Source organism: Medicago sativa, chromosome 4 (assembly GCF_051527215.1).
Source record: "Medicago sativa cultivar Bolivia chromosome 4, Bolivia_mono, whole genome shotgun sequence".
Classification (NCBI taxonomy): domain Eukaryota; kingdom Viridiplantae; phylum Streptophyta; class Magnoliopsida; order Fabales; family Fabaceae; genus Medicago; species Medicago sativa.
The window spans coordinates 5,866,532-5,879,491 of NC_140752.1; the positions used below are offsets into that span (position 1 = coordinate 5,866,532).

At 33.0% G+C, this 12,960-nt stretch overlaps 2 protein-coding genes and 1 long non-coding RNA gene across 4 annotated transcripts; 1 reads left to right on the plus strand and 2 right to left on the minus strand.

The window, feature by feature from the left end:
- Positions 1-1,360: 1,360 nt before the first annotated feature.
- LOC146925761 (18S rRNA (guanine-N(7))-methyltransferase RID2-like) lies at positions 1,361-5,942 on the plus strand. 2 transcript variants are annotated; one of them, XM_085758218.1, is made up of 9 exons: positions 1,361-1,486; positions 1,563-1,638; positions 1,849-1,932; positions 2,036-2,091; positions 2,747-2,803; positions 3,076-3,125; positions 3,240-3,392; positions 4,977-5,088; positions 5,469-5,942. In XM_085758218.1, exons 1-9 carry the CDS (start codon positions 1,388-1,390, stop codon positions 5,631-5,633), a joined length of 852 nt encoding a protein of 283 aa, XP_085614344.1. In that variant the 5' UTR covers positions 1,361-1,387; the 3' UTR covers positions 5,634-5,942. The 2 variants fall into 2 exon arrangements, with proteins under 2 accessions (XP_085614344.1, XP_085614345.1); XM_085758219.1 differs by lacking the exon at positions 2,747-2,803.
- Positions 5,943-7,865: 1,923 nt separating this feature from the next.
- On the minus strand, positions 7,866-10,319 carry LOC146925762 (anaphase-promoting complex subunit 11). Its single transcript, XM_085701553.1, has 4 exons — positions 10,268-10,319; positions 10,018-10,168; positions 9,220-9,338; positions 7,866-8,445 (listed from the first exon to the last, which is right to left on the minus strand). The coding sequence occupies exons 1-4, from the start codon at positions 10,317-10,319 to the stop codon at positions 8,330-8,332; spliced, it is 438 nt and encodes a 145-aa protein (XP_085557679.1). The 3' UTR covers positions 7,866-8,329.
- Positions 10,320-11,064: 745 nt separating this feature from the next.
- On the minus strand, positions 11,065-12,695 carry LOC146925763 (uncharacterized). Its single transcript, XR_015033928.1, has 2 exons — positions 11,980-12,695; positions 11,065-11,338 (listed from the first exon to the last, which is right to left on the minus strand). It is a non-coding gene; the product is annotated as an uncharacterized LOC146925763 (long non-coding RNA).
- Positions 12,696-12,960: the final 265 nt, after the last annotated feature.

Sequence of the window (12,960 nt, forward strand, 5' to 3'; positions counted from 1 at the left end):
ATTAAAAAAAAATGGTGGATCAGGGTCACTATACTTGGCACGGGGATTATTATGATTTAACAACGGTTATTATGGGTGATTTACATTTTATAAAAATGTGACTTACATTTTTTTTGTGATAAAAATATGGCTTACATTTTATATTTTGTGATAAATTACAAATCTGATAATCTTTTTAATAGGTTAAAAATATATGCAATTTATTCTGCATATATTTTTATGTTATAATTGAAAATATCATATTATATAAAACAACCTCATTAAAATTTCATTCCTTAATATCAACTATAAAATATATGATAATTGAAAATATCATATTATATGAAACAATCTCGTTAAAATTTCATTCCTTAATATCAACTATAAAATATATGATAATAAAACATTATTCATACAACATAATATAATAATACAATATAATTGGTCTTCCAAAAAAAAATACAACATAATTCATACACATGGTTCCATATATTAATTAGAAAAATTAATACACAAAGTGACAATAATGCAAATGCTTGAGAATGGAAGAACATTAGAGTGTCACATGTCATTAGTAGAATGAAATTGAAAACAATGAAATATGGTGACACATGTCAAGAATAGAATTGAAGAAAAATATTTCCATAAAGGGCCATGAAACAGGTCGTAAATTTATATTATATAGATTATATTTGTAATTATTAGTAATTAATTATAATATTTAAGATATTTTTTGTTGTTCACAAATTATAATATTTCAGATATTATTCATCTCTCTTTCAAATAATTATATTTGTAATTATTCTATCAATAATACCTTTTTTTTGTACAAATAAAACCACTTTTCTATTCTTAAAAAAAACATTTTTTTAATTAAGAAACGTGATTGAATATGTAGTAATTCTACGATCTCATATTTTTTTATTTATGGCAACAACATCATATGAATGAAATCAAGAACTTTATAAAAAGAATCGTGTATTTAATGGCAACAAAATCCATATTTCTTCATTTATGGCAACAAAATCACATGAATGAAATTATAAAAAGAATTATGTTTAATTCCTTAAAAGAATTAAAGAATTAAATTTAATTAAGGAAAATTTAAGTTTAAAGAATAAAATGAATTAATGGTTTTTGTAAAAAAAAAGGGTTTGAGGATTCCTCGGCAGTTAACTGCCGAAGTTTTCAGATTTCTTCGGTAGTTAACTGCCGAAGTTTTCCTCGGTATTTAACTGCAGCCGATTTCATAATTTGACAGTTAATTGCCAAAGGGGCAAAAACGTATTTTACTCGTTTGACACAACCATATGCAATGTGTCAGCGGCAATTTTCAAGTTTCAACCATGTTTTATTACAGGATAAAATAAAATATACTGTTACTAGGGTTTTGTGAATTGGGATCGGGATGGGTTCAAGACCAGAGGCGGTAGCTCCACCGGAGATATTTTACGACGATGATACAGCACGGAAATATACCTCTAATTCCCGTAACATTGAAATTCAGGTTTTCCCTCTTCTTCTTCTTCTTTTTAATTCATTTTTTTTGTTTACCGATTTCTGATTTGTTGTGTTTGACAAAGACTTCAATGACTGAGCGAGCACTGGAGCTTCTCAATTTACCCAATGACGGTGTTCCTAAGTTACTCCTTGACATTGGTATGTTATTTCACTTTAGTTAGCTTAGTTGTTTTTATCGGTCACAGACACCGGACACGACACTGACACATTGATATAAGTGTTTGTAATCATATGTGTGAGTGTCCTATCGGACATGGACATGTGGCAATCATAAGGGTCGGTGATTCAGGGTCTATTTCTCATTCATTATATAATTTTCTATGATTTGTGAATGTTTGTTTTGTTTAGGTTGTGGATCGGGACTTAGCGGTGAGGTAATCACAGAGAGTGGACACCATTGGGTTGGTCTCGACATTGCACCCTCAATGCTTGGTATGCTAGTAATTTTCTTAGTTACTTTACTTATTCATATCTATTTTGCTTATTTTTGTTTTCATACTATACTTTTTTTGAAAATCAAATTGTTAACTTGTAGATATCGCATTGGAGCGTGAGGTTGAGGGCGACCTTTTACTCGGTGACATGGGTCAGGTATACTGTTAAACCTGATTTCAGCAAATTGTTGTCAATCATAGATTTTGTGGAAAATAGCAGTTTGTAGGAATTCTGTTATGCTATGGTATTTATTATATTAGTGTTTATGTATAGGCTATTTCTATCTCTATAATAAATTATAAAATCAAGACAATTTGTGTTCATATGAGCTATAAGTTATAAGCTATCCTTGAGAACTAATAGAAATAAGCTAAATTTGGTTTATGAAAAAATGTCGTAAGCTTTTTGTCTGTTTCTATAAGTTCTTCCAAACAGTCTCACAAGCACTTATGTCAGTAGATTAGCTCAAATAAGTCAATCCAACCAAATGCTTTGTTGTTATGCTCTAATAAAGGCTATTAGTTTCCTTTTCCATTTTATTGATAAACATTAGTGTGCAATCATGCTGCACCTGTCCATCCCTTGATAAAAATAATATGCTACAAAATTTATGCAGTTGCTTAAAAAGTCAGTATTTGATCAAGTAAACAATGGAAAAATTGTAAATATAGTAGTTTAAATGAAGGATAAATATAATTGGAAAAAAAAATACACCAAAACTTAATATCCCCTTTATATATTTAGGTTATAGATAACATAACATCAAGACACATTCTCTATATCTTTCTTACTACTTTATCTTTGATTTCAGGGTTTAGGGCTTCGTTTTGGAATGTTTGATGGGGCCATCGGTATATCTGCCATTCAGGTTTGCTTTAGATAAATGCAAAATTCAAACTACAAAAATTAATGCATGGTCACCGTGTTAAGAAGAATATACTCATAGCACCGATGAAATGAAACTCAATTAAAAAGAAATGCAATGAACAGATATAAAACTTAGTGTTAAACTTTTAATTTTTAACAGCCAACATCCCCATTTTGATCTGGGATAAGTCATCCTTTTCTACCAAGTTTTCTTGGTTTACATGTCTGATTTTCATCCCTGATTTTTTTTTTTTTTTTGACTTGATAATGCAGTGGTTATGTAATGCTGATAAATCCTCTCACAACCCTCATCTAAGATTGAAGTATGCTCTTTTCCTTATCTATCATACTTTTTTTTTTCCAATGTATGTAAAGCATATGGAAACTTGCTGCATTTTTCCTCGCTTCTTTACAACTTTTTTTTTGTTCCTTTGTAGGGCTTTTTTTACATCCTTATACAAATGCTTGACAAATGGTGCTAGAGCAGTATTTCAAGTGTATCCGGAAAACGATGATCAACGTGTATTGATGTTGAGTCCTGCAATGAAAGCTGGATTTACTGGGGATATAGTGGTGGATTATCGGGACAGGTATGAGTAATACTTACAAAGCCATTTGTTTCATCAAGAGTAATGTGCAGAATTTGTGTTTTTTATTTTTTATTTTTTATTTTTTATTTTTACTGATATAAAAATAAAAGAATAATTTTACTATTTGGGCTTAGGGCCTAACTCGGGAGGATTTCCCATGGCTTATAGGCACTCTTTGTCCGCCTATCACTGTTTTTTTTTTGCTCAACAATTCTTGTGAGAACTGATGAAGGCTATAAACTCCCATATCGCTAAAGTATTTGCACATTATCCATACCGATTCAAAATGTCGTTTAAGGTTTTTACACACAAATTAAGAAATGTAATAACGGTGTCAAAAGACATGACAATTTTACTAAACTAATCTTTTTTTTATACTATATAGTATTAGAAAACAGGGAGTAACTAGTAAGAAATTGAATTGAATCTAAGAGAATACTCTCGTGACATATTTATAAGTAATATATTTTTTATATTGGTGTAAGGGAATGATGTGTATGAGCTTTTTTGTTATCATCCCGATCTATGCTGTCAATAGCAGCTGTGGGCGATGTGGAACAGTGGCTAGTCTCTGCCACACACGGCGGAACAGTGGCTAGTCTCTGCTACACACAGCGAACCTGCGCAGAAGAGAGTTTCAACTTGCAATCGTATTAGCGACTGAGAAGAGCATTGCGCTGCTACAGGAGCATAATTTGTTCTCCTCGTTCCCTGGTTGCCACCGGCGTTCCATCCCCTGCCATCGCCAGCCGCCATCAACCTCTACCTTTGTCAACCTCCGTCCCAGACCCACTCTTAGCCTAGTTTTCTTGCAGGGCTTTTCTTTAGCTCAAGGGTTTTCTGGCAGTTGGGTTTTGGGTTCTGTTTAGAAGTTAGGGTTTTTGATGTTGACTATATTGATAATTTCACAATCCACCCCTTGTATTCTCTGAGGGCCCCTCATATACAGCACCGGAAGGACCCTTCTGGTAGCTAATGAGGGACTGTTTGAGAAATTATCCTATTTATTTGCTACTAGCTTTTTCCTAAAAAAAGGGATAATGGGCTGGGTCTGGAATTAAAACCTATTCTTTACAACTATCTTTAATTTAAGTGGACCTGTTCAGTTGACCAAAAAAAGTAACACCTTTTAATTGTTTCCCCTTTTATAAAGTTTTGTGTTGTATGTCTGTAAGTGTAGATCAGTTGGTAGCTACCAGGGACATCAGTTGTAGGGGCTGAAGTTTGAAACCCAGATTCTCCACACTTAAAAGTGTGTGAATCTAACCACTAGGCTACTTGACAAACAAAAGTTTTGTGGTGTATAAATAAACAAATATATATAATACAATCTTTATCATTTATAATCGTAACATAGATATAAACATAATTGAATATATATAGTATTAACTATTTATAGTTCTTTTTATACTTATAGTTATTTGCTTGTGTGTGTGTGTGTTTGATTTGATAATTAAATATTAATAAAATAGTGGCCACTCCTCTATCCGAGACTGTCAACATATATCATAATTATCTTTGTGTTTTGTTCAACTTGTTTTTTTCTTTTTCACCAACTATGGAACAATTGTTGTCTTGAGATAGTCCTAAGAAGAGAAAAGAGTATCTTTTTCTCGTATGTGGTCAAGAAGTACCCTTGCCCGAAGGTAAAACTGAAGACGACGACGACGACAGTGGAAGTGAAACAAATAAAACAGTAAGTCCCCCCACATCTGTGTATTTGATTCATATTCAGGTCTCATCAAGAGATGTACTGAATTTTTTTTTAAAAATATTCTTCATAAAGTATGACTTTGGTCACAAAGCACCTGGTATTGATTTATGCTTCTATCCCATCACCAAGCACCTGTTCATAAATTGGTTATAGCTCGTCTAAAAAGAGCATTTCACTTTGTAGAATAAAGTAAGATCTCTCTATCATTGATGGCAACATTCATGCTACTATTACATGCACATGTATTAAAATCATGGATGAATAAACATATTAATTGATAACTTTCTTGTCGATGCCTCTTTTAACATTTTTCGCAAGCTTATTGCTAGTTTTACTTTATTGAACAAACAAAAATACTGCAGGTATATGTTTTAGACAGAAATAGACCTTGGAAGAAACAGAAATATAATAAGAACGAAAAGGGAAGGGAATGGATAAAGAGGAAGAAGGAGCAGATGAGAAGAAGAGGAGATGATGTTCCTCCAGATACCAAGTACACTGGTCGGAAACGGAAAAATCGCTTTTGATTTTAGTTATCATATGCCTTAATGTTGAACATTTCTTGCGTTTCTGGCCATTGAAAATTGCATCTCGTGCTTTCCATCAGTCAAATATGTTGCAAGAGATTTGCTTCAAATTTAATTGTTACATTTCATGGCTTTTTTGTGTTAGGTAATGGTCATGTAGCGGTTTTTAAGTTTGTATACTAATATTCTATGGACAGAATACATCTAGCTTGTGGTTTTAAGTTATTTAATTGTATCGGATGACAAGTCATCGTATAACTTTAAAAAAAATCATCGGGGAATTATAATAATTATTTTATTTTTTGAAAAGATTTTATTGTTGCGTATGGAGTTACCATTTGCTCTTTCCGAGGCGATAGTTCAGTCGGAGAGTGACATTATGAAAAACGAGTTGATTTGGAATTTATGTTCAGAAACAGGGTTGTTTTTTTGTACCATTTCGGTCCTTAACTGGTTGTCAACTTGGTCTAATTTGTTAGTTTCCGACAAGAAAACGTTAACTAATACATGGTGGTATTTATGAGTGATTTTTACACCTAGTTCCAAGGTCAATAGTTGTTTAAATGTTTGAGAGGACCAATTTGTAAACACTTGAAATTGAGTTTTGAATTGAAACAACGTTTGGTGAATGCATGTGTTGTTTGAATAGCTAAATTTAACACTGCCGCATTTTTAGGTTGGATTTTAAACTTGAGATTGATTAAGATGGAAAAAAAACCTTTACCATCTTATTCAAGTGTTTATTGGGTTAAAACGGTTATTGAATTTCCACTCAAACATTTAGGTGAAATGAGGGATTTGGGTTATTTTTGTTTTTGTCATTCGCTTTTGATGAGTTTTATGAATCATTGAAATTTTGCATGCGTTTCTTAAAAGTGATGTTTTTGTTGTTCACTAAGACTTTTAATCTTGAAAACTACTCTTATTTTTAAAATTGTTCATAGTTGAAAATTACCATATTAATCCCGGCGCAAGTTAATTGCCGCTCGCTACTAACGGCAGTTAACTTGCGCTACGCAACGACAATTAACTTGTGCTACCCCCAACAACAATTAATTTGCGTTGATCTCAATAGTAGTTAACTGCCGTTGAATTTTGGTATGCTGCAAAACAACGTTTAATGCTTCAAAACCAGACCATTGAAGACCTGTAACCTATAAACACAATTTGTCTCAACAACACAACAATTTCGACAACAAAACTCACTCATAAGCCACATCAATACATAATCATTCATAATTGATCCAAATTACACGAATTCGACATTACAGACACAATACACAAAAGATTGAAATCATTAAAAGTGCAACATTATGGATTTTTTCCAAACATATTACACTTCAATACATAAAACAACTTAAAAGTCCCGGTTGAAAGTTGGAACGGACACAAATATATAACTTATCATTTTCAACCATCGACCTAATCAAGCAGAATAATTCTATATTCAGACTTCAGATGAACCAACAACATAAATTTGAACTCTAAGACGAGTTTAGTCTATCAAACTCGACCATATCATTATCTACATAGTTTGTACCGTTATGGTCTAATCAAATTGTTTCTCATATAAGAAACACATGGTTGACACATCAATATTTTATACTAGTTCCAAAAACAATTCAACAAACGTACAAACCTTCATAACACTGAGAATAATTATTTGAAGTCATATTATTTCCATCTTAAGTCAATATTTTGATCTTCATAGACAATGTAATTCTACACTGTCAGCTTGAAAGTAAATTTGGATATGTCTAAATTTTAAATACAGATATGACCTACTATCCTTCGACCAATAATATGTTCTAAAATGCATTCTAGTTTCCTAGTTATCACCTCTAGATCACAATCATACTTATAAATCGGAAATGTTACATAATGAAGCCAACGGTTTGAACTGATAAGAAATTCCAAACTCTATTTGAAAATTATTATGACGAGTTTAATTAGCCAACAATGTACAATTATTTTGCAAATGCATCCAATGATGTGTTTCCACATCAATTAATGAATATGAAAACATATAGTTGTCATATTCGTTAATTGATGTGGCAATACATCATTAAATATATATAATAATTGTACACTAATTAAATGACAATCATAATGAAAATTAAAAAACATACTTATTTAGTAGCTGTAATCATGAGTTCAACCCTTTAAGTTCAACTCCCTTGTGAAAGGTATGTAATGCTCCCTTGTAAAAGGATTATTTAGTAGTTGTAATCATAAGTTGAACCCTTCCATCCACTAAGAACATACATGAATTTAAAATCAAAGTTACAAGCAGCTGCTTACATCCGAAAATATCCTAAATTGCACCATACATACTTGGTTACTATGAAAGTGAGTTCTCATTGGAGCCTTGTTACCATGATCCTCCCAAGCATTACTATAGTGGAAAGCCTATAAGAGCTGTCAACTGTTCATACTTCCTAAAGAACATCAAAGTTCTGTCGGATCAGAGAAAATGAGAAGAAAGCAAACATGCACCAATCTAGAAACTCTCTAATTTCAATCCATGCCAACAAAAAGGATATTGAAGTACATAGCTGATACATAAGTAATACATCTAATACAAACGATCAAATTACATGGCTTTAAATCGATTTCAATAACTTCATGGGATTAGTGTCAGATGTTGCAGAGATACCCTAGTTTGTCAAGAAAAAGAATACATCGCCGATGTGCTCTCAACCTTTAAATTGCCATTCCCGACGGCACATTGGGCAATGTGCTTGTGAGGTCTGAGAATTCACCCATTTCAAGATACAATGCAAATGAAATGCATGATTGCATGCACCCCAAACTGCAAGTAGTAGGAAAAAGAGTTAGACTACAAAATACTAATACAAATAATTAAAGAATCATATTTGATCAGTTAGGAATTTAATCAACGTAAATATTGTTCCGTAGAGAAAGACAAGTTATGCATATAGTGATGCAATATGTCCGAGAAACAAAGACAGACATCACGGCGGTGACGAATAATTCTCAAGCATGATTTCACGGCCCAAAATAGAATTGTCAATTACCATCTTATGGCTCTTCTGAAAAATTCTCAATTATGCAGGAATTGCTTCCAATTCCTTGAGAATAAAGCTTTTATAAATTTTCACCTTGCATGCCAGTAACAATACATCTTTGTAGCACTTATGCCTAATTATATTTATGAAACTACAAATGATGTTTAGAGGTAACCAGACCTATCTACATTCCGAAAAATTAGAAATGAACTGAGTGATTCACTGTCCTGCATGTAGAGAACTCAAAAAGCAACATACACAACTTATAAAAAAATGAAATTTTTTATACACAGTACAATTTCATATTACTCAGTTAATAGCTAAAACTAAAAGTCTCTTTTCTAAGGCTTCTTTAAGACAAATTCACTCAGTTAATAGAAGCAGTTATGCGAATAAATGAAAACACAAACAATTACCAGTTATGAAGTTAAGCTTTACTACTTCTTTATGAAGTTATGAGTAGAAAGATTATTAGATTAAGTGATTAACCAAAGACAAATTTATGCAAATATAATGACAACTATGAAAGTCCAAAGACAACATTAGCAGTAGCTTACTGAGCGGGCAGTCATCCCCGGGAAGTTTACAATCAGGACAACATCCATCAAAGGCCATCCTACAAATCCCACATGTTTCATCTTGTGCATCCCAAGTCCATGAAGCAACAGCATGCCATCTACATTTGACGTAAGAGATATAGAAAAATCACTAAACAGTTACAACTAACAGATAGAAATTACATAGACTGAAAATTTGAAATTACTAGGCCCAACAAAAAATTTGATTAAAATTGCAACACAGTCCTATTCACACTAGCCATACAACCTTTGTTATTACATATAATTAGTGTGTATTTGGTTCTACAGTGACAAAATTGTTCTGTAAAAATGATTTTGGCTAAAAGTGAGTTGAAGGTAAAGTGATTTTTGTTTGGATATATTGATGTGAAAGTGAGTTGAAATGTTGAATGATAAATCCCAGGGTAATAATCAATTCTCAAGGAAAAAGTTACAAATTCTAACTTAAAGCAAAAATCAATTCTAGAGGCAAAGTCAATTCTACTTGAAAACAATTTTTTTTTTTTTTTGAAATGGCAAATATTATTCTCGTCGAGTATATGCAAGATGCAAAAACACTCGCGGAAATTAAAAAGATAGAAAATGGCGCCGCATATAGACGGAACACCCAGTCACAACACCAAAAAACTAACACAAAAAAACCCACAAAACCTCGCAATCAAGTAACGAGGCCGAACTATACGTGCTAACAGTCACGCATACCCCTGCCTCACTACCCCTGTGCATGACAGCAGAACAAACAGCCCTCCACTAAAAAACTACAGTGGCACGCAGCACCTCCAAACATCACAGCAAACCAAAACACAACCCCACCAACCGCAACAGCAACTCAGCAGCTGAATCCCAGCAAAAGAGCCTAAAAACCAAGCAAGAGGAAGTACAATTTTGATAGAACCATCTGTTCCTAACACAGAAACAGAAGTTGTTCCTTCAAAAAACACACCAACAGCTGAACATCAACCCAGCCACCAGCCAACAGAGCTGCGAAACAGCAGAAACAGAGCTGCTAAAACAGCGGTTTACACACCTCCCTTATCTCCCAAGGCATAATTGAGGGTTCCAATCCCAACACCAATCATAAAAAAAGAAATGTCGGAATATGCATTCTATTCAACGTCCACTGCCACGACAACACCTTGATCTCCTCCACAATTTCATCTACCTCATAATTGACACCCTTAAAAATTATATTATTCCTCACTTTCCATAAAACCCAAATTGTTGTGAGCCAAATTAATCATAACCCCTTGATTACTTTCTTATTTATATCCCTCCCACCCCAACACTCCCAATGAACAAAGAGGTTAGGAGGAGGAGTTATAAAATAACAGTCCAGCCACCACATCAATTTCGTCCACACCGAACACGCCAAATCACAAGAGAACAATTAAACATGTCAAAATCAATTTTGCTTGCTCCAAAAGTGGAACCAAACATATACTCAATAAATATCTAGTGAATATCATTTTTCAAACCCATGTTTGTTCTCCAGTTCCACCAATTCCTTCCCACTTGATTTCAATAAAAATGTCATCACTATACCAATGTTGTATCAATCCCTAAAACATCTTTGCAACTATTTTCATAGCGAGACATGATTAAACGGATATGTATTTAAGCATGTATGGGCCATTGTAATCCTAATCCTAAATCAGACATTCCATTGTAACAAAAACATACAATACAATTACATGATTGTATAAAGTTAGTTAGAGATAAAGAAGATAACATACTCTGTAACAGAAGAAGATCAGCAGATATCCCAAAAGGAGAAACCTAAGTCAAGAAAAACAAAATTTCCATGTTCTGCAAATACCCAATTCATAAAAAAAATTGAAACAAAGAAAGAGTAAATGCATAAAAATTTGAAAACAAAAACACTGTGAAGCAAAAGAACAAACAGGTAATATGCAAAATTGAAAGAGGAATTGAAGAATAATGAAAGGGAATTGAAATATTGAGAAGGATACGCAAGATTTTCACTTTCATCTCTGTGATGTGAATCAGTGGCGGAGCCAGACAAAAAAGTTTGGGGTGGCCGCCATCAAAATTGTTCAAGTTCATTTTCTATTAACCTTTGAAGGACGAGGTTCATTTTCTGTTGCAAAAGAAACAAATTTATCAATTTCATCTTAACTTTGACATATTGTTCATGCATAATATGAAACAAAGATACCTTACTGGATTTGTGGCAAACATTGTTATTCCTACCATTATCAGAAGTATAGAAAGAGCTTAAAAATCAGTTTATAGTAAGATGACATTCCTTGAACCAATCTAAGATTACACAAGTCCATGAAAGAGCTTCTACACTACAGAATGCAACTCAAACTTACAAATCATAATCCAAAAAAATAAAAACTTACAATTCATCCTGGACCCTCTTCATTCTTAACATATAAAATTAACTCCAATTAGTCCAGAATCAGAATAAATTTGGCATAAACTGTGGCATACAGACGTCACACTACTGAACCAAAGGCAAAACAAAGATGACTAAATCGAACAGATAGATGTTTCAATGCAATAATTGGCTATATTCACCCAAATTATTACATTCAATTAAAGAATACATTCAATTAAAGAACAACAAATGGAAACAAGACAAACCCACCGGCAACTCCCCCCTCACCCGGGCTTAACAACAGATGGAAAAATCATGGCAATCAACTAAAGAACATGTAATCATCATTAAATCAGAATCATAATTGAAGAAAATTACATTCAATTTCACATTACCTTACAAGTTACAACAATTAGGGTTTGTGGAGATAGATGTAGATAGTTCTCTAAACTGAAGAACCAATGCAGAAGATGGAGGAGGATGCGGCGGTGATGGATGGAGAAGGAGGAGAGTGATCGCGGCGGTCGTGTGGTGGTGGATGGATGGAGAGTGGTCGCGTTGCTTGGTCTTGGAGAAGAAAAGAGAATCGTGTTTTCAGATGAAAGAGAAAGGGGAAGAGGAAATGAAATAGAATTGTCAATATTGATACTACTGAGGGGTATTATGGTAATTTCAAGTATATAAAGATGGGTCCCCCTTGCCACCCCTTGCCACCCCCACTGATGTGAATTTGGAACCAAGTTTCGAAAACAGCTTATTAGGATTTTCACTTTTTTTCTTTTGTCATTGAATTAGGATTTTAAAATACTTTTTTAGACTTGCAGCTTTAACTCCCTTTTGTTCAATTTCTGATTTTGGGTCTCCAATTTTTAAATTTGCAATTTTCATCCCTCAATTTTTTTAATTTTTTTTTTTGAAATTAAATCCAACGTTTTAATTGACGTTGATGTGGCACAATTTTAAATGATGCGACACTAATATTTCTCAAAAACTACTTAAAGTTGATGACTCGTTTTATTCTAATACTAATCCAAATAAAACTACTAAAATTGTTATTTTGCTTGAAATAGGACATGGTTTTTAAATTTATTGAGCCAGATTTTTATTTATGACATTATTAACTTAGTCAACACCAACTCTTTCCCCTACGATTCTCTTCATTCTCAACTTATGATCAAGTGAACATAAGGAATAGGCTGAGATTGAATTGTGAGTTTTTATTTCCTGTGTTATTATGTTACTATACCTGTACTTGTCACAATTTGCTCTTCACTTTGTTGACATATTTCACATGAAATTGTGTTTAAGGGACCACTTCCACGTCATTTTGACTTAATTGCACTGACTCATTAAAATTTGAGGCCCGATTTTATTTG

Bases quoted from the DNA above. Each gene is read 5' to 3' on its own strand.
- LOC146925762 (XM_085701553.1), bottom strand. From the start codon at position 10,319: ATGATTGGTGTTGGGATTGGAACCCTCAATTATGCCTTGGGAGATAAG. The intron at 10,169-10,267 runs GTGTGTAAACCG...TGTTTTTTGAAG, and splicing joins TGCCTTGGGAGATAAGGGAG to GAACAACTTCTGTTTCTGTG. The intron at 9,339-10,017 runs GTGCTGCGTGCC...CGTCAAATGTAG, and splicing joins GTTTGCTGTGATGTTTGGAG to ATGGCATGCTGTTGCTTCAT.
- LOC146925761 (XM_085758218.1), top strand. From the start codon at position 1,388: ATGGGTTCAAGACCAGAGGCGGTAGCTCCACCGGAGATATTTTACGAC. The intron at 1,487-1,562 runs GTTTTCCCTCTT...TGTTTGACAAAG, and splicing joins CCCGTAACATTGAAATTCAG to ACTTCAATGACTGAGCGAGC. The intron at 5,089-5,468 runs GTAAGTCCCCCC...AAAATACTGCAG, and splicing joins GAAGTGAAACAAATAAAACA to GTATATGTTTTAGACAGAAA.